Source organism: Ascaphus truei, chromosome 17 (genome assembly GCF_040206685.1).
Source record: "Ascaphus truei isolate aAscTru1 chromosome 17, aAscTru1.hap1, whole genome shotgun sequence".
Lineage (NCBI taxonomy): Eukaryota > Metazoa > Chordata > Amphibia > Anura > Ascaphidae > Ascaphus > Ascaphus truei.
In genome coordinates, this window is record NC_134499.1 from 6,277,105 (window position 1) to 6,302,978 (window position 25,874).

The following is a 25,874-nucleotide window of genomic DNA, read 5'->3' on the forward strand; positions in this document are numbered from 1 at the left end:
CGAACACAGAATATTCCTGGGCTCGCCGCCTCGCGTCTCCACGGCCGTTATTACCATATTATTATACGGACACAGAATATTCCTGGGCTCGCCACCTCGCGTCCCCACGACCGTTATTACCATATTATTATACGGACACAGAATATTCCTGGGCTCGCCACCTCGCGTCCCCACGGCCGTTATTACCATATTATTATACGGACACAGAATATTCCTGGGCTCGCCGCCTCGCGTCTCCACGGCCGTTATTACCATATTATTATACGGACACCGAATATTCCTGGGCTCGCCGCCTCGCGTCTCCACGGCCGTTATTACCATATTATTATACGGACACAGAATATTCCTGGGCTCGCCGCCTCGCGTCTCCACAGCCGTTATTACCATATTATTATACGGACACAGAACATTCCTGGGCTCGCCACCTCGCGTCCCCACGGCCGTTATTACCATATTATTATACGGACACAGAATATTCCTGGGCTCGCCGCCTCGCGTCTCCACGGCCGTTATTACCATATTATTATACGGACACAGAATATTCCTGGGCTCGCCGCCTCGCGTCTCCACGGCCGTTATTACCATATTATTATACGGACACCGAATATTCCTGGGCTCGCCGCCTCGCGTCTCCACGGCCGTTATTACCATATTATTATACGGACACAGAATATTCCTGCCTTTTTAACACAGCTTGAGGCATAGCGCTTCTGTACGCCGGCGCCCCCCCTCCCCGATCCTGCGGACCATAAACCCCATGTAAAGACCCCCAGTCCTTACCAGTAGCACTGGTCATTGTTCTGCAGAAGTTTCTCCACCATGTGCTCCACCCCCACAAACCAACTGGGGACCGCTTTGTAAATGAGGGGTGTTTCCGACCTGAAGAGAACAGAGTGACAAGGAAGGGTTAACACGACGGGGAGAACACAGCGTACTCTCGTTTCTCAGGTGCGCACTGGGTTACGTGTTCTGACCCGGTTAGTGAATCCAACAGCGAGCATAGGAGACATGTCTGATTACACAACATTTCATTGCGTCTGGGCAGAGCGTCGGCGCGATCATGTGTTAGCCGGGCTGCGTCTGGGCAGAGCGTCGGCGCGATCATGTGTTAGCTGGCTGCGTCTGGGCAGAGCGTCGGCGCGATCATGTGTTAGCCGGGCTGTGTCTGGGCTGAGCGGCGGCGCGATCATGTGTTAGCCGGGCTGCGTCTGGGCAGAGCGTCGGCGCGATCCTGTGTTAGCCGGGCTGCGTCTGGGCAGAACGCCAGCGCGATCATGTGTTAGTCGGGCTGCGTCTGGGCAGAGCGTCGGCGCGATCATGTGTTAGCCGGGCTGCGTCTGGGCAGAACGCCAGCGCGATCATGTGTTAGTCGGGCTGCGTCTGGGCAGAGCGTCGGCGCGATCATGTGTTAGCCGGGCTGCGTCTGGGCAGAACGTCGGCGCGATCACGTGTTAGCCGGGCTGCGTCTGGGCAGATCGTCGGCGAGATCATGTGTTAGCTGGCTGCGTCTGGGCAGAGCGTCGGCGCGATCATGTGTTAGCCGGGCTGCGTCTGGGCAGAGCGTCGGCGCGATCCTGTGTTAGCCGGGCTGCGTCTGGGCAAAACGCCAGCGCGATCATGTGTTAGTCGGGCTGCGTCTGGGCAGAGCGTCGGCGCGATCATGTGTTAGCCGGGCTGCGTCTGGGCAGAGCGTCGGCGCGATCATGTGTTAGCCGGGCTGCGTCTGGGCTGAGCGTCGGCGCGATCATGTGTTAGCCGGGCTGCGTCTGGGCAGAACGCCAGCGCGATCATGTGTTAGTCGGGCTGCGTCTGGGCAGAGCGTCGGCGCGATCATGTGTTAGCCGGGCTGCGTCTGGGCAGAACGTCGGCGCGATCACGTGTTAGCCGGGCTGCGTCTGGGCAGAACGTCGGCGCGATCATGTGTTAGCCGGGCTGCGTCTGGGCTGAGCGTCGGCGCGATCCTGTGTTAGCCGGGCTGCGTCTGGGCAGAGCGTCGGCGCGATCCTGTGTTAGTCGGGCTGCGTCTGGGCAGAGCGTCGGCGCGATCATGTGTTAGCCGGGCTGCGTCTGGGCAGAGCGTCGGCGCGATCATGTGTTAGCCGGGCTGCGTCTGGGCAGAGCGTCGGCGCGATCATGTGTTAGCCGGGCTGCGTCTGGGCAGAGCGTCGGCGCGATCATGTGTTAGTCGGGCTGCGTCTGGGCAGAGCGTCGGCGCGATCATGTGTTAGCCGGGCTGCGTCTGGGCAGAGCGTCGGCGCGATCATGTGTTAGCTGGCTGCGTCTGGGCAGAGCGTCGGCGCGATCATGTGTTAGCTGGCTGCGTCTGGGCAGAGCGCCGGCGCGATCATGTGTTAGCCGGGCTGCGTCTGGGCAGAGCGTCGGCGCGATCATGTGTTAGCCGGGCTGCGTCTGGGCAGAGCGTCGGCGCGATCATGTGTTAGCCGGGCTGCGTCTGGGCAGAGCGTCGGCGCGATCATGTGTTAGCCGGGCTGCGTCTGGGCAGAGCGTCGGCGCGATCATGTGTTAGCCGGGCTGCGTCTGGGCAGAGCGTCGGCGCGATCATGTGTTAGCCGGGCTGCGTCTGGGCAGAACGCCGGCGCGATCAGGTGAATTCTTAGGCCTATGTATTTAATACGGACTGGGGAAGCAGTGTCCCGTCTTTAAAGGGGCCCATTTGTTAAGCGCGCTGCCCTGGAGAGTTTATCGGGCGTGGGACAGGAAGGGGACATGCTGGCCCCCGGTGCTGGGGTGGAACTGCGCTGGAACGGAGGAAAGAGCCTATCAGACTCAAGAAGGCGGCTCTCTTCCCTATACAGCGCCACCAAACATACATTGGGTTTAGCAGTTCTTGCATTTTGTCCTGTTCCTAACTCCATTGTCAGTACACAGCACCCACCAGTGAACGGCCGCCCCTATTTATATTTAATCTAACCGCAATTCTTTTATAACTACACGTTCCTTTCTCCCAGCCTCATCATGTCTCTAACTCTATTCATATATCTCCATCTCTCCTTCCTTCCCCACTTCTCAGTTCACATGAACTCCTCTCTTACCTGCACCCTCTGACACCGCACAGCTATATCCCCTGCACTGAATCACACCCCTACACATCCTCCTCACACATAGTCTTCCTTGCCATGCCTCCTAGCTTCCGGGGATATCTCTCCCAATCCTGGTCCCTGCCTTATTCCTACATGCGCTCGTCCTCGCCTGCCAAATGCAGCTTCTACTCCTTCTGGTGTCAACCCCTCCAACCTCATACCCATCCCCTGCCACCCTCCCTCCTCTCTCCCCATCCCCTGCCACCCTCCCTCCTCTCTCCCCATCCCCTGCCACCCTCCCTCCTCTCTCCCCATCCCCTGCCACCCTCCCTCCTCTCTCCCTTTCTCCTGTGCCCTTTGGAATGCTCGCTCCCTCTCTAACAAGTTCCTCTCTGTGCATGACTTCTTTCTCTCTCACTCCCTGCTTCTCTTTGCTACAGTATAACTGAGACCTGGCTCACTCAGTCTGACACTGCTCTGGAAGCTGCCCTCTCTTGGTGACCTAATCACATCTCGTGGGTTCAAACATCACCTCTATGCTGATGACACAAATTTACTTTTCAACCCCTGACCTTACACCTGCTGTACAGACCAAAGTCTCTGAACGTCTCCGCTATAGAATCACTTTCCTCTCTCCTAAATTTCTCAGCGTCTCTCACGCTGAAATCCCTCTCCTGGCTTCCTATTACATACGTTATCCCTTACATGCCTCTGCCTGTCCTTCCATCAAACCCTAATCTCTCACTATGCACTCCTCTGCCCCTCCTTACATCTCACCCTAATATCTCCCTATACCCTCCTCTGCCCCTGCTTACATCTCACCCCAATATCTCACTACAGTATACCCTCTTCTGCCCCTCCTTACATCTCAGTCCTAATTTCTCGCTATGCACCATCCAGACTCTTGCGTTCTGCTCAAGGATGTCTTCTCTCTACCCCCTTTGTATCTAAAGCTCTCTCCCAACTTAAACCTTTCTCACTGACTTCCCCACACCTCTGGAATGCCCTTCCCCTCAATATCCGACTAGCACCCTCTCTATCCACCTTTAGGACCTTTCTTAAACCCCACCTCTGTAACGCAGCTTATGAGTAGCTCCGTGGCTGATAATTTACACCTGATACATCGACCTTGGCCCCTGCAGACGCACTTACCAGAACACCCTCCTACTGTCTCTGTACGTTCTCCCCACTTAGCATTTAGATTGTAAGCTCTTCGGGGCAGGGACTCCCTTTCTTATTGCTTTGTGTGAAGCGCTTATTCCCATTATGTGTTGTAATATTTTTTTGTGTATTGTAAAGTGCTATATACCTGGATGGCGCTAAACAAATAGAGAGACACATACCCACACATACCGTATTTAGCCGGGATAACACAACACTGATTCAATACTAGAGTAATACAGACAACACCCGGCATTGCGTACTGATGTACCCATCATAACACACCAATATATAGTGTCAGTGAATATCGCATCTAACGGAGCAGCGAGGGGCTTATTCTGTTACATGGTGCAAAGTGGCGGTTTGCACCATTTCTAGATGGAAATCCTCATCGAGTTAATGCCTTAATAAAGGTAGAAAGAACTGGATTGTGTACTTCCATATCTAGCCGTGCTCACAGCACAGTTACCTGGCTTCCCTGTACGTTATTATTACTGTATGTACGGACACCGCGGTAGCAGGGACACGATGGCGCGGTGTGCGTGCGCAGCGCGGACGGCTGCAGTTGTAGAGACAGGTGCCGCTCGCTCACCTCCAGCAGAAGGGGTAGTTGTGTTTGTAGGAGCCGCTGTGTACCAGGCGTCCCTGCTCCTTCAGCATCTTAATAATGTCCTTATCAGCGTCCTGTGGGTACAGACACACGGGTCACATACACGGCACACGCAGGGGAGCACGCGGTAGTCACCGTAACACACAGGCCAAGAAGGGGGGCCGCACCTTTACATATTGTCCTGCAAAGTCGGTCACTTCGGGGGTGAAGCAGCCGGACGCATCGACCGGGCACACGGGCACCGAATCCTTCTGGATGATGTTGAAGTCCATGCAGACCCTGTAATCGTCCTGAGGGCAGAGAGGGGAGGTGTGAAAGGCAGCGCGTGGGCAGAGGGGCCCAGTGTACTGGGACGCCATCCTCCCTGTGCTGGAGAGGATTTAGGTCCTGACTATTGAGAGAGAACGAGGCACAGTGCGCACAAGACACACAGCGAGAGAGAGAGAGAGAGACACAGCGAGAGAGAGAGAGAGAGACACAGCGAGAGAGAGAGAGAGAGACACAGCGAGAGAGAGAGAGAGAGACACAGCGAGAGAGAGAGACACACAGCGAGAGAGAGAGACACACAGCGAGAGAGAGAGACACACAGCGAGAGAGAGAGACACAGCGAGAGACACAGCGAGAGAGAGAGACACAGCGAGAGAGAGAGACACAGCGAGAGAGAGAGACACAGCGAGAGAGAGAGAGAGACACAGCGAGAGAGAGAGAGAGACACAGCGAGAGAGAGAGAGACACAGCGAGAGAGAGAGAGAGACACAGCGAGAGAGAGAGAGACACAGCGAGAGAGAGAGAGAGACACAGCGAGAGAGAGAGAGACACAGCGAGAGAGAGAGAGACACAGCGAGAGAGAGAGAGACACAGCGAGAGAGAGACACAGCGAGAGAGAGAGAGACACAGCGAGAGAGAGAGAGAGAGACACCGCGAGAGAGAGACACAGCGAGAGAGAGAGAGAGACACAGCGAGAGAGAGAGAGAGAGAGACACAGCGAGAGAGAGAGAGAGACACAGCGAAAGAGAGAGAGAGAGAGAGACACAGCGAGAGAGAGAGACACAGCGAGAGAGAGAGAGACACAGCGAGAGAGAGAGAGACACAGTGAGAGAGAGAGAGACACAGTGAGAGAGAGAGAGAGAGAGACACAGCGAGAGAGAGACACAGCGAGAGAGAGAGAGAGACACAGCGAGAGAGAGAGAGAGAGAGAGAGACACAGCGAGAGAGAGACACAGCGAGAGAGAGAGACACAGCGAGAGAGAGAGAGAGAGACACAGCGAGAGAGACACAGCGAGAGAGAGAGAGAGAGAGAGAGACACAGCGAGAGAAAGAGAGACACAGCGAGAGAGAGAGAGAGACACAGCGAGAGAGAGAGAGAGACACAGCGAGAGAGAGAGAGAGAGACACAGCGAGAGAGAGACACAGCGAGAGAGACACAGCGAGAGAGAGAGAGAGAGACACAGCGAGAGAGAGAGAGACACAGCAAGAGAGAGAGAGAGACACAGCAAGCGAGAGAGAGACACAGCGAGAGAGAGAGAGAGACACAGCGAGAGAAAGACACAGCGAGAGAAAGACACAGCGAGAGAAAGACACAGCGAGAGAAAGACACAGCGAGAGAAAGACACAGCGAGAGAAAGACACAGCGAGAGAAAGACACAGCGAGAGAAAGACACAGCGAGAGAAAGACACAGCGAGAGAGAGAGAGACACAGCGAGAGAGAGAGAGAGAGAGAGACACCGAGAGAGAGACACAGCGAGAGAGAGAGAGACACAGCGAGAGAGAGACACACAGCGAGAGAGAGACACACAGCGAGAGAGAGACACAGCGAGAGAGAGAAAGAGAGACAGAGACACAGCGAGAGAGAGAGAGACACACACAGACACCATGCAGGAAACCCAGTATGTGTGAGATTGATCTACCTACAATTATCTTTTATTTGTATGGCGCCAACATATTCCGCCACGCAGTACAATGTGGGAAGGAGGGCAGTAACCTGGTATGACAAGACTACTTATATGTGAAGACAGACATGAAGAATGTCCGTGTCCCACACACACTATTCCGATATAACAGATAACACATCAAACCACTGCCATCAAGTGGCTGGAAGCGGTATGACGGCACCAGTTACAAACTGCTGGTCGTGTACTCACAGCACCAAAGTAAGGAGCCTGGTGAACCACGCCGGTGCCTTCCTCCGACTTCACGTAGTTATCCGTCACCACCGTAAACGCACCAGTGTCTGCCGCCTGGGAATAAGGAGGAGCCGTGGTGAGTCCGACCACTCACCGAGAGCAAGGCGCCTCGCACACCCTCCCGCGGTGAAGGGGTTAATCTGGAGGTGTTCGTGTCACGTGTACACGCGCAAGGACCTACCTTCTGAAAATACTCAAACAGGGGTTTGTACTTCCTGCCGTTCAGAGTAATGCCAGGAAATCTGGTAACAAGGAAAATCACAAAGGAAATGAGAAAACACAATATACACAGGTACACGGGAGACAGAATGTGTTTGTGTGTGTGTGTGTGTGTGTGTGTGTGTGTGTATGTGTAGAAATAATAACAACAACAACACTATAGCGCTGCTAGTGTTTTGCGTAGTGCTACAGAGACATTTTGCAGGCACAGGTCCCTGGCCCATGGAGCTTACAATCTATGTTTTAGTGATGGCAGATACAATAGATTTGTTAAAAAAAAAAAAGGTTGGACATCTTTTTAGATGGGAAAGGTATACAGGGATATACCAAATAAGTATACATGGGAAGGATGTTGATCCAGGGATTAATCCGATTGCCAATTCTTGGAGTCAGGAAGGAATTTATTTTTCCCCTTAATGGGTTTTTTTGTTTGCCTTCCTCTGGATCAATAAGTATAGATATAGGATAAAGTATCTGTTGTCTAAATTTAGCATAGGTTGAACTTGATGGACGTACGTCTTTTTTCAATCTCATCTACTATGTAACTATGTTTTTGGTGCCTGAGGCAAAGGGAGATAAAGTGACTTGCCCAAGGTCACAAGGAGCCGACACCAGGTTCCCCTGCTTCACACTCGGTGCCAGTCAGTGTCTTTACTCACTGAACATATACAGATAGGACACAGATATAGATATATACACAGATAAAGATATATACATACACACACAACCAACCTCACACTGATGATAGCCATTAAGGTAGAAACATGTCTGTGAATGGTTTCTCTGGCTTTGCGTCTGATTCCCATGCTGTGCTTTAAAGCTGTGTTAACAGCGAGCATTAGCTTATATGGGCTCCATGTAACAATGGTTTTTCAGACAAAAAGGTGACACATTGTGTGCTCATTTGCATGTCATTTCCCAGAATCCATTGCAGCAGTGGAAGCACTGTATGCTGGGGATAATGGTGAAAGGCAGGGTTGCAGACCTGTCTAAGACATGTGAATGTGCTCACAAGTGATATTTTTATTTGAGATAGATATAAAATACCCTATTTCCTCAATTCTAAGACGCACCTTTTTTCCGATTTTCACATGTCTGTAATCGGGGTGCGTCTTAGAATCGATGTATTAAAATAAAATAATAAAATCAAGTGTCTATAGCACTAACCCCCTTCTTTTCACTTATGTTTCAGGAGAGGTCCCATGTCAGTGGAGGATGAAGCGGTGGCGGGAATGCGTTGGGTCTGCAGGTGAATGAAGATAAGACAGAGGGTGGGCGTTCAGTGGCAGAAGGAGATCATAACAGGAGAGCCAAGCAGGAGCAGAGCGGCATGGTGGAACGGCTTGGGAAGTGCACACTTTAACCGGAAGTCAGACACCGGTCAACTCCCGGTATTACAGTTTGCCCCTCCCAAGCCGTTCCCCCATGCCGCTCAGCTCCTGCTCAGCTCTCCTGCGATTATGTTCTGCTTCCGCCGCCGCCGCACGCCGCCCACTGTCTTCTTATCTTCATTCACCTGCAGACTTGGACCTATCCCGCCGCACTCCGGCCCACTATCCATCTTCAACCATCTGCAGACGTGGGACCTCTCCATCCGCCGCCGCCCGCTTCATCCTCCGCTGACATGGGACCTCTCCTGAAACATGGTAAGTGAAAAAGTAATTTTTCTGGGTTGTAAGGGCCAAATTGATGGTGCGTCTTACAATCGAGGAAATACGGTATGTGTGTATGATATACAGTTAGGTCTGGAAATAATTGGACATTGACACAATTTTCATCATTTTGGCTCTGTACGCCACCACAATGGATTTGAAATGAAACAACCGAGATGCAATAGAAGTGCAGACATTCAGCTTTAATTCAAGGGGTTGAACAAATATATCGTATGAAATGTTTAGGAATTGCAACCATTTTCATACACAGTCCCCTTATTTCAGGGGCTCTAATGTAATTGGACAAATTAACACAATCATAAATACATTTTTAATACTTTGTCGAGAATCCTTTGCAGGCAATGACTGAAGTCTGGAACGCATGGACATCACCAAACGCTGGGTTTCCTCCTTTGTGATGCTTTGCCAGGCCTTTACTGCAGCGGCCTTCAGTTGTTGTTTGTTCGTGGGTCTTTCTGCCGTAAGTTTTGTCTTCAGCAAGTGTAATGCATGCTCGATCGGGTTGACATCAGGTGATTGACTCGGCCATTGCAGAATATTCCACTTCTTTGCCTTAAAAAACTCCAGGGTTGCTTTCGCAGTATGTTTTGGGTCATTGTCCATCTGTAAAGTGAAGCGCCGTCCAATCAACTTTGCTGAATTTGGCTGAATCGGAGCAAACAATATATCCCAATACACTTCAGAATTCATCCAGCTGCTTCTGTCTTCTGTCACATCATCAATAAACACTAGTGACCCAGTGCCATTGTAAGCCATGCCATCACACTGCCTCCACCGTGTTTTACAGATGATGTGGTATGCTTCGGATCATGAGCCGTTCCAAGCCTTCTCCATACTTTTTTCTTCCCATCATTCTGGTACAGGTTGATCTTAGTTTCATCTGTACAAAGAATGCTGTTCCAGAAATAGTCTGGCTTTTTAAGATATTGTTTGGCAAAGTCTAAACTGCTCTTTCTATTCCCGAAGCTTATGAAAGGTTTGCACCTTGTGGTGAACCCTCTGTATTTGCGCTTGTGAAGTCTTCTCTTTATGGTAGACTTGGATAATGATATGCCTACCTCCTGGAGACTGTTCTTCACTTGGCTGGAAGTTGTGAAGGGGTTTTTCTTTACCATGGAAAGGATCCTACGATCATCCACCACTTGTCTTCCGTGGACGTCCAGGCCTTTTTGTGTATCAGAGTTCACCAGCGCGTTCTTTTTTTCTCAGAATGTACCAAACTGTTGATTTGGCCACTTCTAATGTTCCTGCTAACTCTCTGATGGATTTTTTTTTTTTTTGCAGCCTAAGGATGCCCTGTTTCACTTGCATTGAGAGCTCCTTTGACCGCATGTTGTGGGTTCACAGCAACAGCTTCCAAATATGAATGCCAAACCTGGAATCAACTCCAGACCTTTTACCTGCTGTAATTGATGATGAAATAATGAAGGAATCGCCCACACCTGTCCATGAAACAGCTTTTGAGTCAATTGTCCAATTACTTTTGGTCCTTTGAAAGAGAGGGGGCTACATATTAAAGAGATGTAATTCCTAAACCCTTCCTCCAATTTGGATGTGAATACCCTCAAATTAAAGCTGATAGACTGCACTTTAAGCCCATCTTCATTATTTAACTGTAACTTAAATTTATTTTGGTACACAGCCGAAATACCAAGACTTGTATCAATGTCCAATTATTTCCGGACCTAACTGTATATGCAAGAGTGTGTATTATATGTCTGCAGCAATATTTATTCAAAAACATAGATTGTAAGCTCTACGGGGCAGGGATCTGTGCTTGCAAAATGTCTCTGTAAAGCGCTGCGTACAACTAGCAGCGCTATACAAGAACGTGCTATTATTATTATTTATTATTTACAGACGCGACACAAAGAATATACAAATAATAAAGCACATACCTTTCCAGGATGTGGTATTCGGTTTCAGCCTTATACAGAGCAGAGAGCCTGGACTCCATCATTATATAAATATTACCGTTGGATGTATCTAGGACACAGAAAACGCACACTTAGTAGGACTGCAAGCCAGTCCAGCGCAGCAAATCATCTTATTTACTGCTTAGGTGCACCAACGCGTCCATGTTATTTCCTTCTAAGGGCCCCAGAGCGTTCACCTTATTTACTGCTAAGGGCCCCAACGCGCGGTACAATGGGGCTGGAGCCCCTCTCCCTGCACCTCACCTCGCAGCTTGACGTAGATCAGATCAGCATTGACGCACAGCGCCAGGTTGCTGGGCAGGGTCCAGGGTGTAGTTGTCCAAGCCACCAAGGAGACGCTTTCGTCTTCCAGTAACGGGAAGGTGATGATGACCGAGGGATCCTGGACGTCCTGAGACAGGGAGAAGACAGCGGGGGTTTATGAAGGAGAAGAGGTGGAGACACGGGACACCGCATGCTGCTCCCAGCTCGAGGCGTCACACGAGGTCGCTTCCCTTATACCTGGAAGAGTTGGAAGGTCTCACCTTGTAGTTCTGGTGGGACTCGAAGTTGGAGAGAGGGGTGTTGCAGGCGGTGGAGAACGGCATGACCTTCACTCCTCGGTACACCAGGCCCTTGTCATACAGCTGCTTAAACACCCACCTGTAGAATACAGACAGGGGCGACACTGCGGTCATACTGCTCAGCCAGCACATAACCAGTTACCCCACATAAACGCTCCCTATAACTCCTCCTACTTCCCCATATAAACGCTCCCTATAACTCCTCCTACTTCCCTATATAAACACTCCCTATAACTCCTCCTACTGCCCCATATAAATGCTCCCTATAACTCCTCTTATAACCGCATATACCCCTCCCTGTAACACCTCCTATTGCCCCATATAACCGCTCCCTATAATTCCTCCTATTACACCATATAACCGCTCCCTATAACTCCTCCTATTACCCCATATAACCGCTCCCTAAATCTCCTATTGCCCCATATAACCGCTCCCTATAACTCCTCCTATTGCCCCACATAACCGCTCCCTATAACTCCTATTGCCCCACATAACCGCTCCCTATAACTCCTCCTATTGCCCCATAGAACCGCTCCCTATAACTCCTCCTATTGCCCCATAGAACCGCTCCCTATAACTCCTCCTATTGCCCCATAGAACCGCTCCCTATAATCGTAACATCGTTTCATTAATTAACTTGCCAGAAAGGGGCGCGAGCCGTTCTCAAACCAGGCAGGCGAGGAGCTGCACGAATTCTCTGGCGTTCTCGCCATCTCCCAAACCAGACATTCCGCCCTGGCCTCAAAATGGAGGCCCCCACGCCTGCGCACGGCCACACTGACTTATTGTACCCCGGAGCTGCGCCAGTGGTGGCCATGTTAGAGACGCACATCATGGAACAGCGTTTGGTGATTGAGCGCGGGCCGTGCCGCTGTAACAGCCTGTACATTACAAAATGGCGTTCTGCGCGGGTTTCCCCCCCACTTGTGAGAATTAAACACAGGGAATGTTTCTGTATTTAATTTCCCAAAACAGCAGAAAGAAAATATCCTGGGAAGTGTTTCCGGTCCCCGCTTCTAAATGAAGTCACTGATTCTCTGAGGCAGGAGTCAGTCACCGCGCCACATTACTTCGCTTGGCGTGACTTGCGCCGTCGTTTGGCTGTTCTGCGTATTACAGGAACGGATTCAAAATTGGTGCCCGGGAAAATATTGGGAGGATTGATAAAAAAGGTGAGGAGTGAATTGGTCATTCCCAATTGCCCCAATGCAACCACTGAACATGTGTGTGACTGTGCCTCGTTTAGCAAGACCTACACGCGCCCCTACGCACCTACGCAACTGCGCACGCCCCTATACACTTTCATTGTTCATGGTCGTAGGGAAGCGCAAACGTATGTGAAAAGGAAGAACAAATATCTAATAGTGCAGTATTGTCTAATGCGCATATGGATGAATTCTTCTTGGTTCTTATGAGTTGGATACTCACACGTGTGAGGAGGTCTAGATACACGTAAAGGTGTCTTTGTATAGTAAATCATAGACCGCAATCAGGTTGAAGATGGCACCGGATTATGTACATCCACATGTACCTTACATATAATATGGGAGAGGGGACCGGACATAGTGCAGACTATAACACTTTATATGGGTAAGTATAGGGTGGTATACACTCACATGGTATAAGTATGGTACAGGCAATTATATTAACGCGATCGACACCGGCTGCTATGACGTGGAGCAGTTTTCGTCTTCCTTGGTACGATTTTCCCGCCAAATACACACCTCGCGGTTCCGTGTAGGGGACTCCGGATGTTGCGTGTCAGCGGATCCAAGGGTTTCCGGTCGACTGCGTGGAGCGTCACTCTACGCGTTTCACCATAGTTGGTTTCATCAGGAGTGTCGACATTGGTATTACACACACCTATAAACCCTAAACTGACGGCGGATTGGTCTAAAATGACGTAGCAATAATCAACTAGTTGTTTGGTTGAGATATATATATAGTGGGTATAGGTGGATACAAATTAGCATGAGATGCAATTTAATTCCTCCACATAAACATATGTGATGGTCCAAAAATTGATAGAACTTAATCTAATCAAAAAAGTGTATATTTTTATTACTAAAATAAGTAAAAAAAGGAAGTAAAAATTATAGCCAAAACTTATATAAATACAATATTTACATAACATTGTTGTAATTAAAAATTAAGAGTAAAATTTTTAAAAATAGATACAAGGGAGACAAAGCTGAAATGTATTGATGAATATATATCAAACTGATGGAGAAATATGCAGATCTGTTTTAAATTGCATCTCATGCTAATTTGTATCCACCTATACCCACTAAATAAATAAATAAATAAATAAATGTATATATATATATATATATATATATATATATATATATATAGCAACCAAACAACTAGTTGATTATTGCTATGTCATTTTAGACCAATCCGCAGTCAGTTTAGGGTTTATAGGTGTGTATAATACCAATGTCGACACTCCTGATGAAACCAACTATGGTGAAACGCGTAGAGTGACGCTCCACGCAGTCGACCGGAAACCCTTGGATCCGCTGACACGCAACATCCGGAGTCCCCTACACGGAACCGCGAGGTGTGTATTTGGCGGGAAAATCGTACCAAGGAAGACGAAAACTGCTCCACGTCATAGCAGCCGGTGTCGATCGCGTTAATATAATTGCCTGTACCATACTTATACCATGTGAGTGTATACCATCCTATACTTACCCATATAAAGTGTTATAGTCTGCACTATGTCCGGTCCCCTCTCCCATATTATATGTAAGGTACACGTGGATGTACATATTCCGGTGCCATCTTCAACCTGATTGCGGTCTATGATTTACTATCCAAAGACACCTTTACGTGTATCTAGACCTCCTCACACGTGTGAGTATCCAACTCATAAGAACCACGAAGAATTCCTCCATATGCGCATTTGACAATACTGCACTATTAGATATTTGTTCTTCCTTTTCACATACGTTTGCGCTTCCCTACGACCATGGACCTTTGAAAACTGTACGGGATTGAGAAAGCAATCCAACATTGGGTGACAGCTGCATTCAACAATTCGTTTGTATACATAGTATCATTTAATTCTCACGAGCACAAAATGCACTGATATTTATCAGATTCACTCATTTAAATGCACTAATTAATTTTCAGCGCCACATTGTGATAATTTCTCTCTACACTTTCATTATATCTTATATATTTCTCACTCGCTTCCCATGAGAGAGCGCACAATTGTAGGTCTGTTCTGTAGATTAACACTAAGTAAGAAGCACAATGTAGACAATCAACTGATCGCAACTAAATGGATGTCAGTGTATTATGTCAGATACCAGATACGCTGCGGGAGGTACGTGTTCATTAAACGAGAAATAGGAGTTGTTCCTCCGTAGCTCGTAAATGTGTTAAGCTGTTATAAAAAAGGTCTCTTCAACGAGTCTTCCGGCTGAACGCGCGCCCGAAGACGAGAACGCCGCTGTCTGATTGCATCATCGAAACGCGCTGCTCCCGCTCCTGAACGATACGCTGTTTTAAGAATGAGTTTTTTCAGCCCTCCTAGCGCCGTCCTTTATCGGGGGACAATTTATGTCAGCATTTTGGAGCCCAATTCTTGCTCTGTCTCCCCCTCTTTATAACGCGCTTATCTTCTGCGGTACTGCACTACACACCATGTTGTAACTGTGCACGTGATGAGGTCATCACGCCGTCACCAACGCCAAAGAATATTTATTAGATTATCAAATAATTCTTAAGTGTAATAATCTCCTGTGACAGACCTATAATGGCTCAAATTGTCATGAAGATGGAGTGATTTTACTGCAAGATATGGCGAAAAATAAAAGGGGTCCTGTTTTTTCTGAACACAGTGTATTTAAATGACACACACACACACACACACACACACACACACACACACACACACACACACACGTTGAGGGCGACTTTGCTCACTACAGAACAATTCCCCTATACGAGAGCACTGATGTTATCATCAGACCACGGCTTTGTAACGTGGGTTCTGCAGACCGTGGCCGGACGTGGACAGGGCACGCCCTTCTCACAAAAACCTTTCGAGCCGCCATCTTTTCATGGGACGTGATTTCCCGCGCCCGTCCTACCTACCAGACAGTTTCCATGAACCAGGGATACAAAGTCTTGTAGTCGTTTTTGAAATCTATCCAGCGTCCGAGCCGTGTCACGCTGACCTGCGTATAAAGAAAAGGAGTGGCTCAGCGGGAAACGGGACTGCCTTTGAAGTGGGTGAAGCATATCCTCCCCGTCCCCCCCCCACCGCATGTCCTTTTGTTCAGGCCCTTAACACCGACCTCCCGGGTCCCTCGTACCTCCCACTCCTGTGAGTATCTCATGACGATCCCGCGGCATCGCTTGTTGTACTCGGAGATCCCCATGCGGGCGACGTCCTCCGGGCCCTTAATTCCCAGCGCCTTGTCGATCTCGTATTCCTGAGGGAAGTGGGACGGGAAATAAGGCCGGACACCAAGTATTAGCCGGGACGGCACCACCGCACCGCCGACCTTTCCGGTCACATGACAGGCTTCTCCCAGCTGAAGGAAACGGACGTAAACTGCACTTCCCGTCCGGCCGACTGCTCTGTGGGGAGCGGCTTACTCGATCCTCCCCTGGAAAATGAGCCTGTACCGTGACATACCCGTTACGCCCATAGGGCCTCTTGCGTGCCAGGGCCAGTGCTGTGCCAGAGCCATCATAAAGCCACTCTATAGGTTTATTAAGCTAAATCATAAGGGCGTTGTGCCCGCCGCATTAAGGGATGTCCCCTGCACCAGATTAAGGGTGCAAATTGGGAGGTTAATATGCTGGAGGGTGCCAGGGGCGATGGACTTGGGGTGGGACCGCAAGACGGGAGCTTACCACTGGCAACCCGTGACAGTCCCAGCCGAACCGCCGCTCCACGTAGAACCCGCTCTGGTGAGCGAACCTGGTAACGATATCCTTAATGGTGCCGGCCAGGATGTGCCCGTAGTGAGGGAGGCCCGTTGCAAATGGTGGCCCATCATAGAAGGTGTACCTGAGAGAGGGGAGACGGGGACAGTAAGGATGGAGGGGGGGTAGAAACAAGTCAGCGTTTCTAAACCTAGGGGGGGGTCTCAAAAGCTATAATGGGGGCTCAAAGTGACATGGGGCGCACAGGGAGGACAATAGTGACAAGGAGAGAGCGTGAAAGAGCCACGAAGGCCCTTTCCCTGCTCAATAAACCACTGAATACATTCGGCTATGTGGAATCCTCATTCTTTTCAATGGGATTTTTCGGGGGAACCCAACCCCCAAACCTTGCTCATCTATTAGATTGTAAGCTCTTCGGGGCAGGGACTCCTCTTCCAAAATGTTACTTTTATGCCTGAAGCCCTTATTCCCATGATCTGTTATTTGTATTATTGGTTATTTATACGATTGCCCCGTGTGTTACGGCTGGGAAGCGCTATGTACATTAATGGCGCTATATAAATAAAGATAACCCTACATCTTGCACAATACAACGAATATAGAATAGAAGGTAGCAATTTGGAGCGACTGGAAACCACTGGGTTAACCAAATAACGTCCTGCGCACTGCACGCGCGGCTGTGGGTTGGGAAACAGGTAACGTTTTGTTAACATCCACTGACTCTAGTGGAAGCTGATGCACCAGTCAGTGTGTGTTAAAGACGTCTCCCCTTAGACCCTGATGTAAGATGTTCTAGACCAGGGGCGGCCAACTCCAGTCCTCAAGGGCCACCAACAGGTCAGGTTTTCAGGAAATCCCTGCTTCAGCACAGGTGGCTCAATCAATGGCTCAGTGATTGAGCCACCTGTGCTGAAGCAGGGATATCCCCAGGATATGTTGGTGGCCCTTGAGGACTGGAGTTGGCCGCCCCTGGTCTAGAACAGCAATAACAGGCACGTAGCACTATCTAGAACGAATGTATCCTCAGGTCAGCTGTAATATTCCCTGAGAGCTAGAATATTTACCCCCCTGGCAGACCAACAGGGGGTAAAGATGCAGAGCCAAATTACCCACAGACTGCAGCCGCAACAGAAGCACTCGGCCCCGCAACAGCGCAACCGCCAGTCCCAGGCCCTTTAACCAGCTCCGGTATAAACGTGAAGCGGTCGGATGTACCCCAACATCACCGGCCACATTATACATGATGTGTTAGTGAGGGGGGTTCAGGGGTGAGCTTTGAAATCCACAAAGGGCAGCGCCGTCTCTGCAAAATATTCAACGTTTCCCTGACGCGGAGAACTGCCCAAGGGTTTCATGGAGGAGCGCGAGATCGCGGCAGCGAGATCAAGGACCAGGAAGTTTGTACAATGGAACGTTTCTAAGGCCGAGCAAGTGGAGGTGCACCTCTGGGGCAGTTAGCGAGCGTGCCCTGGGGCAGTTAGCGAGCGTGCCCTGGGGCAGTTAGCGAGTGTGCCCTGGGGCAGTTAGCGAGCGTGCCCTGGGGCAGTTAGCGAGCGTGCCCTGGGGCAGTTAGCGAGCGTGCCCTGGGGCAGTTAGCGAGCGTGCCCTGGGGCAGTTAGCGAGCGTGCCCTGGGGCAGTTAGCGAGCGTGCCCTGGGGCAGTTAGCGAGCGTGCCCTGGGGCAGTTAGCGCGCGTGCCCTGGGGCAGTTAGCGCGCGTGCCCTGGGGCAGTTAGCGAGCGTGCCCTGGGGCAGTTAGCGAGCCTGCCCTGGGCACACCAGGTTTCCAGGATACAAAGTAGTCTGGAAACACAAGGTTAGGATTTGAATGGAATATTTGGAGGATACTGTAAACACTTGGCCTGTTTGAGGGAGTGAGGGAGGGGGGGAGGTACTGTTTGGAAACCCATGGGGAGTTAACCCATTTGATGCCAGAGTTCTCAGCAGCAGGCCGCCCGGTTAAGAGGCAGGTGTGAAAAATCTCTTGGTGTCCGGAGGGTACGGAACACTACGGAATTATAGGGGGACGTCCCGTAGGCAGCAGAGCTCGCTCTCTGCCCCCAGGGTCGGGGTCAAAACCTCGGAACTGTGCATCAAAACATTTATAGAAACTTAAACACATGAAAAGTAGAAACTTTAAAATATATATATATATATTGAACAGAAAAAACCTAAACAAGGAATAATAATAATAATAATAATAATAATAATAATGTGTAGAGAGAACATGGAAATAAACACAACATACACGTGCTCGAGCGGTGACGAGGATCACAAATTGTTAAAAAGATTAATCTTGCACTTTTTAAAGAATATATTTTATTCGGATAGGATTTCTTGTGGGTGAAATAACAGAGCCAGCGCCTCCGTTTCATGTAACCTCTGACCCCAAAGGCGCCCACGGGCCTTGCTTAGCTTGTGGCCTTCCCAGTGCTACATCCAATATAACCACTAATATATGTATTTTATCTATATTCTGCCTTCATAAATATGGGTCATATAGATGAATACTTGAGCCAAAATATTTTAAGTCTACAATCACGTCACTAGGTCCTACACTCCCAATATTATACTGTCTTATGCATTTGTTCCACTGCATAGAGAGGAGGGAACAGGACGCTGCAGCACACCGCATGGGGAGGAGTGTATGTCTAAATGTAAATTGGTAACTATGGGAGGTCTTGGGACCCCTCCTCCTCCTCAGTTTAAGCTCAGGCATCCCACCTGTACTTAATCAGTGGGTCCTGGAACACACGTGAATGAATAGCCAAGCTTTTTTCCACCATAGTTACATAGAAGATGAGGTTGAAAAAAGACATACGACCATCAAGTTCAACCTATGCTAAATTTAGACAACAGATACTTTATCCTATATCTATACTTACTTATTGATCCAGAGGAAGGCAAACAAAAAACCCCAGTGTCATATCATCCAATGATATCTCATAAGGGGAAAATAAATTCCTTCCTGACTCCAAGAATTGGCAATCAGATGACTCACTGGATCAACATCCTTCCCATGTATACTTATTTGGTATATCCCTGTATACCTTTCATTTTTAAATAGATGTCCAACCTTTGTTTGAACAAATCTATTGTATCTGCCATCACAGTTTCCATGGGTAATGAATCCCACACTGTAACTGCCCTTACTGTAAAGAACCCTTTCCTTTGTTGCTGGTGAAATCTCCTTTCCTCCAACCTAAAAGGATGACCTGAGTCCTTTATACTGCCCGTGGGGTGTTCCTAGGAACCATTGGGTTCTCCGGGCATCCCTAAAGGAATAGCTACAATTTTCTGGTCATTTGAAAATTGTATCAATACAGAAGAAGTTACAATGAACCTGATCACAAAGTTACTATTAGAGAGGGTTGGGGTTCCTTACAATGCATCTGATCTCAGACGCGCTATTAGAGAGGGTTGGGGTTCCTTACAATGCATCTGATCTCAGACGCGCTATTAGAGAGGGTTGGGGTTCCTTACAATGCATCTGATCACAGAGTTACTATTAGAGAGGGTTGGGGTTCCTTAAAATGCATCTGATCTCAGACGCGCTATTAGAGAGGGTTGGGGATCCTTACAATGCATCAGATCTCAGACAAGGTATTAGAGAGGGTTGGGGTTCCTTAAAATGCATCCGATCTCAGACGCGCTATTAGAGAATTTCACTCAGGGTTCTTTAACCAAAAAAAGGGTTGTAAACCACTGGAATAGGCTAGTAAGAAGATCTCTCCCCTCCCCCCTGTCCCCCGGAGAGAGGTAGAGATACCACCACTGCAAGCATGGGAAGTATATATTATTTTTTCCCCACTATAATTATTAGGGCACTTCTGATTTTCATTCCTGCACTGTAGCTCATACATAGCAAATTAAACACACACACACACACACACACACACACACACACACACACACACACACACACACACACACACACACACACACACACACACACACACACACACACACACACACACACACACACACACACACACACACACACACACACACACTACTGTGTATTTGAGTCATTGGATGTAGCACCGGGCTCTGTCTGTGTTTCATGTTCTGTCTCTGGTTTTAAATATATATTGCCATGCTCAGTAGCACTCCTCTTTGACACTTATATGCATATATATATGTTGTGGTTATTTTGGGGGTTCAATATGAGTTTATAGGGGTCCTGTATGTGATGTCCTGCATTGTCCTGTTCCCTCCTCTCTCTGCAGCGGAAGAAATACATAAGACAGTATCACATTGGGAGTGTAGGACCTACTGATATGTGGTCACCGTGACGTGATTGTAGGCTTAAAATATTTTGGCCCAGGTACAGTATTCATCTAAACGACCCATACTTCTAAAGAAAGTATATAGGTAAAATACCTATGAATGTACGAAACAATGTGTCGCATTCCATGCAGCATTGGGGCACGTGTGGTATATATACATTACAGGGGTGCGCAAACTTTTGCTCCAGCGCGCACCTGCCTTGAGTCACCCCATAATTACAGCCGAATGTGCAATGTCCAGGTTCAGCAAGAAGGAACGTTGCACACGCAAAGGGCTCACCCCCTTCTGCATACAGGGACTTTGAAAGGAGGAGAAGGCTGAAGGAAACCCTTCAGAAGTTTGATCGGTACTGGGACCCCTGCTTTTTAACTTGTTTATTAATGACCTTGAGGTTGGCATCGAGAGCAAAGTCTCCATCTTTGCTGATGATACTAAATTGTACAAGGTAATAGAATCAGAGCAGGATGTAATTTCTCTTCAGAAGGACTTGGAGAGACTGGAAACTTGGGCAGGAAAATGGCAGATGAGGTTCAATACAGATAAATGTAAGGTTATGCATTTGGGATGCAAGAATAAAAAGGCGACTTACAAATTAAATGGAGATATATTGGGGGAATCCTTGATGGAGAGGGATTTAGGAGTGCTTGTAGACAGCAGGCTTAGCAATAGTGCCCAATGTCATGCAGTAGCTGCAAAGGCAAACAGATCTTATCTTGCATCAAACGGGCAATGGATGGAAGGGAAGTAAACATAATTATGCCCCTTTACAAAGCATTAGTAAGACCACACCTTGAATATGGAGTACAATTTTCGGCACCACTCCTAGAAAAGACATTATGGAACTAGAGAGGGTGCAGAGAAGAACCACCAAATTAATAAAGGGGATGGACATTCTAACTTATGAGGAGAGCCTAGCTAAATTAGATTTATTTACATTAGAAAAGAGGCGTCTAAGAGGGGATATGATAACTACCGTATTTCCTCGATTCTAAGACGCACTTTTCCCCCCAATTTCACATCTCTGAAAAAGGGGTGCGTTTTAGAATCGATGTACTAAAAAAAAAAAAAAAAAAAACCTGCTTGGGGGCGCTGCAGACGGAGGGCGTGTAGCTTTCAGCGTTTTACCAAAAAGCGCGGTAGCCGGCTGCTTGAGCCACGGCCCCCCACCCGCTCTCCCCCTTGTCTCATGTTGGTTGCTTGAAGTGCTGGCCCCCCCTCTGCGACCCACAGCAGTGCGGCTGTAGCGGCACCACGAGCTGACCGTCCCTGACTGCTACTCACAGCTTCCAGCCCCACGAGCCCTCTGCTACTCACAGCTTCCAGCCCCACGAGCCCTCTGCTACTCACAGCTTCCAGCCCCACGAGCCCTCTGCTACTCACAGCTTCCAGCCCCACGAGCCCTCTGCTACTCACAGCTTCCAGCCCCACGAGCCCTCTGCTACTCACAGCTTCCAGCCCCACGAGCCCTCTGCTACTCACAGCTTCCAGCCCCACGAGCCCTCTCCTACTCACAGCTTCCAGCCCCATGAACCCTCCGCCCCTCCTCTGCTACTCACAGCTTCCTGCCCCATCAACCCCCCCCGCTACTCACAGCTTCCAGCCCCATGACCCCCCCCCGCTACTCACAGCTTCCTGCCCCATGTCTCTCTCTGTGTGATTCTCTGTCACTCTGTGTGTGTGTGTGTCTCTGTGTGATTCTCTGTCACTCTGTGTGTGTATGTGTCTCTGTGTGATTCTCTGTCACTCTGTGTGTGTATGTGTCTCTCTCTGTGTGATTCTCTGTCACTCTGTGTGTGTATGTGTCTCTCTCTGTGTGATTCTCTGTCACTCTGTGTGTGTATGTGTCTCTCTCTGTGTGATTCTCTGTCACTCTGTGTGTGTACAGTATGTGTCTCTGTGTGATTCTCTGTTACTCTGTGTGTGTATGTGTCTCTCTGTGTGATTCTCTGTCACTCTGTGTGTGTATGTGTCTCTCTCTGTGTGATTCTCTGTCACTCTGTGTGTGTACGTGTCTCTCTCTGTGTGATTCTCTGTTACTCTGTGTGTGTATGTGTCTCTCTGTGTGATTCTCTGTCACTCTGTGTGTGTATATGTGTGTCTCTCTCTGTGTGATTCTCTGTGTGTGTTTGTGTCTGTGTGTGTGTGTCTTTGTCACTGTGTGTGTGTGTATGTGTCTCTCTCTGTGTGTCTCTGTCAATCTGTGTGTGTTTGTGTATGTGTGTGTTTCTCTGTCACTCTGTGTGTGTGTGATTCTCTGTCACTCTGTGTGTGTATGTGTCTCTCTCTGTGTGATTCTCTGTCACTCTGTGTGTGTATGTGTCTCTCTGTGTGATTCTCTGTCACTCTGTGTGTGTGTGTGTGTGTGTGTCTCTCTGTGTGATTCTCTGTCACTCTGTGTGTGTGTGTGTCTCTGTGTGATTCTCTGTCACTCTGTGTGTGTATGTGTCTCTCTCTGTGTGATTCTCTGTCACTCTGTGTGTGTGTGTGTCTCTGTGTGATTCTCTGTCACTCTGTGTGTGTATGTGTCTCTGTGTGATTCTCTGTCACTCTGTGTGTGTATGTGTCTCTCTCTGTGTGATTCTCTGTCACTCTGTGTGTGTATGTGTCTCTCTCTGTGTGATTCTCTGTCACTCTGTGTGTGTATGTGTCTGTGTGATTCTCTGTTACTCTGTGTGTGTATGTGTCTCTCTGTGTGATTCTCTGTCACTCTGTGTGTGTATGTGTCTCTCTCTGTGTGATTCTCTGTCACTCTGTGTGTGTATGTGTCTCTCTCTGTGTGATTCTCTGTTACTCTGTGTGTGTGTCTCTCTGTGTGATTCTCTGTCACTCTGTGTGTGTATGTGTGTCTCTCTCTGTGTGATTCTCTGTGTGTGTTTGTGTCTGTGTGTGTGTGTCTTTGTCACTGTGTGTGTGTGTATGTGTCTCTCTCTGTGTGTCTCTGTCAATCTGTGTGTGTTTGTGTATGTGTGTGTTTCTCTGTCACTCTGTGTGTGTGTGTATGTGTCTCTGTGTGTGTCTCCCTCCCCTCCACTGTCTCCCTCCCCCCCACTGTCTCCCTCCCCCCCTCCCCTCCACTGTCTCCCTCCCCCCCACTGTCTCCCTCCCCCCTCCCCTCCACTGTCTCCCTCCCCCCTCCCCTCCACTGTCTCCCTCCCCCCCTCCCCTCCACTGTCCCCCTCCCCCCCACTGTCTCCCTCCCCCCTCCCCTCCACTGTCTCCCCCCCCTCCCCTCCACTGTCTCCCTCCCCCCCTCCCCTCCACTGTCTCCCTCCCCCCATCCCCTTCTCCCCCATCCCTCCATTCCCTCCTCCCCCCCCCCATTCTCTCCTTCCCCCCCCATTCTCTCCTTCCCCCCATCCATTCTCTCTTTGCTCATCCGATACTGTCTCGCTCTCTCCCCATTCTGTGTCTGCCTCTCTCTAGTGCAGATAAATGTATGCTACTGTTTGTTAGTTTAAAAAAAAAAAAATCTGCACATTTAATATACTGGGTTTTTTTCCCCACATTTTTTTTTATTAAATCAAGGGTGCGTCTTAGAATCGAGGAAATAGGGTATATACAAATATATTCGGGGACAGTACATGGAGCTTTCAAAAGAACTATTCATCACAAGGGCAGTACTAAGGACTCGGGGCCATCCCTTAAGGTTGGAGGAAAGGAAATTTCACCAGCAACAAAGAAAAGGGTTCTTTACAGTAAGGGCAGTTACAGTGTGGGATTCATGTGATGGCAGATACAATAGATATCTTCAAAACAAGGTTGGACATCTTTTTAGAAAGGAAAGGTATACAGGGATATACCAAAAAAGTATACATGGGAAGGATGTTGATCCAGGGAGTAATCCGATTGCCAATTCTTGGAGTCGGGAAGGAATTATTTTTCCCCTTATGAGATATCATTGGATGACGTGTCACTGGGGTTTTTTTTGTTTGCCTTCCTCTGGGTCAAGTTCACCACACCCCACTTTTTAAAGTAGTAGTTTTTTTCATTTTGCTGAATGGACAGACACACTGCAGTCATGGTCCCTCCAAAAGAGGTAAAAGAGAAGTTTCACGGTTTAGTGTTAGGACCTGCAAATGTGGTTATACTGTGAGGTAGCTGCAGGCTAATAACGCTTTGGCCAAAGGGTTTAACTAAATGACCCTAACTCATGAGAACATTATTATTGAAGTATTTAACTATATACTATTTACTATATATTTTGTCACATTGGATGAACCATTGGGCTTTTCTGTCTTTTGTTGTCTGCATTTGGGAAACAAGAATAAACAGGCAACTTACAAATTAAATGGGGATAAATTGGGGGAATCCTTGATGGAGAAGGATTTAGGAGTGCTTGTAGACAGCAGGCTTAGCAATAGTGCCCAAAGTCATGCAGTGAAAAGGAAGGATCCAGCGCTCCACGGATTTAGCAAAAATATGAAATTTTATTGCGCCATACACAAGATCCGTGGAGCGCTGGATCCTTCCTTTTCATAGTCCAAGAGGATGTTTTGACCGGTATCCTTGAGCCAGCAGCCCCGGAAATACTTTTTGTTTATACATCCAATTGTGTGCAGCACATTACTGTTTATTTCAAAGTCATGCAGTAGCTGCAAAGGCAAACACGATCTTATCTTGCATCAAACGGGCAATGGATGGAAGGGAAGTAAACATAATTATGCCCCTTTACAAAGCATTAGTAAGACCACACCTTGAATATGGAGTACAATTTTGGGCACCAATCCTAAGAAAAGACATTATGAAACTAGAGAGAGTGCAGAGAAGAGCCACCAAATTAATAAAGGGGATGGACATTCTAACTTATGAGAAGAGGCTAGCTAAATTAGATTTATTTACATTAGAAAAGAGGCGTCTAAGAGGGGATATGATAACTACCGTATTTCCTCGATTCTAACTCAGCGGTGCGCAAACTGGGGGTCGCGAGACACGCGGCAGTTACAGAGGCCCCGCCCCGCACTAAGAGTGCGAGGCCTCTGTAAATTTACTTACCGGCTTCTTGTCCACACGTCTCCATGGCAACGCGGAGTCAAATAACACCCGTTACCATGGAGACGTGATGCCAAATGACACCGCGCGTGACATGACCCCACAGCATCATTTGACGTATCATTAGAGGCGAGGGGGAGCGCGACCGAGGAGGCAGCAGGTAAGGGGGGCGCAGGGAGTTTGCGCACCGCTGATCCAACTTATTGTATTCTATGTCTTTATTTATATAGCGCCTTAAATGTACATAGCGCCTCACAGTAGTGATACACGTGGTAATCATATAAATAACAAATAAAATAAAT

General features: G+C 48.7%; 1 protein-coding gene across 1 annotated transcript in view; it reads right to left on the reverse strand.

The window, feature by feature from the left end:
* Positions 1 to 25,874, reverse strand: part of IARS1 (isoleucyl-tRNA synthetase 1) — a 61,272-nt gene that overhangs the window by 32,348 nt on the left and 3,050 nt on the right. Inside the window, 11 exon segments of the mRNA XM_075575050.1 lie at positions 781 to 879; positions 4,795 to 4,886; positions 4,980 to 5,102; positions 6,954 to 7,049; positions 7,177 to 7,237; positions 10,786 to 10,873; positions 11,068 to 11,215; positions 11,349 to 11,466; positions 15,495 to 15,577; positions 15,716 to 15,835; positions 16,263 to 16,419. Of these exon segments, the coding sequence (XP_075431165.1) occupies positions 781 to 879; positions 4,795 to 4,886; positions 4,980 to 5,102; positions 6,954 to 7,049; positions 7,177 to 7,237; positions 10,786 to 10,873; positions 11,068 to 11,215; positions 11,349 to 11,466; positions 15,495 to 15,577; positions 15,716 to 15,835; positions 16,263 to 16,419 (1,185 nt within the window).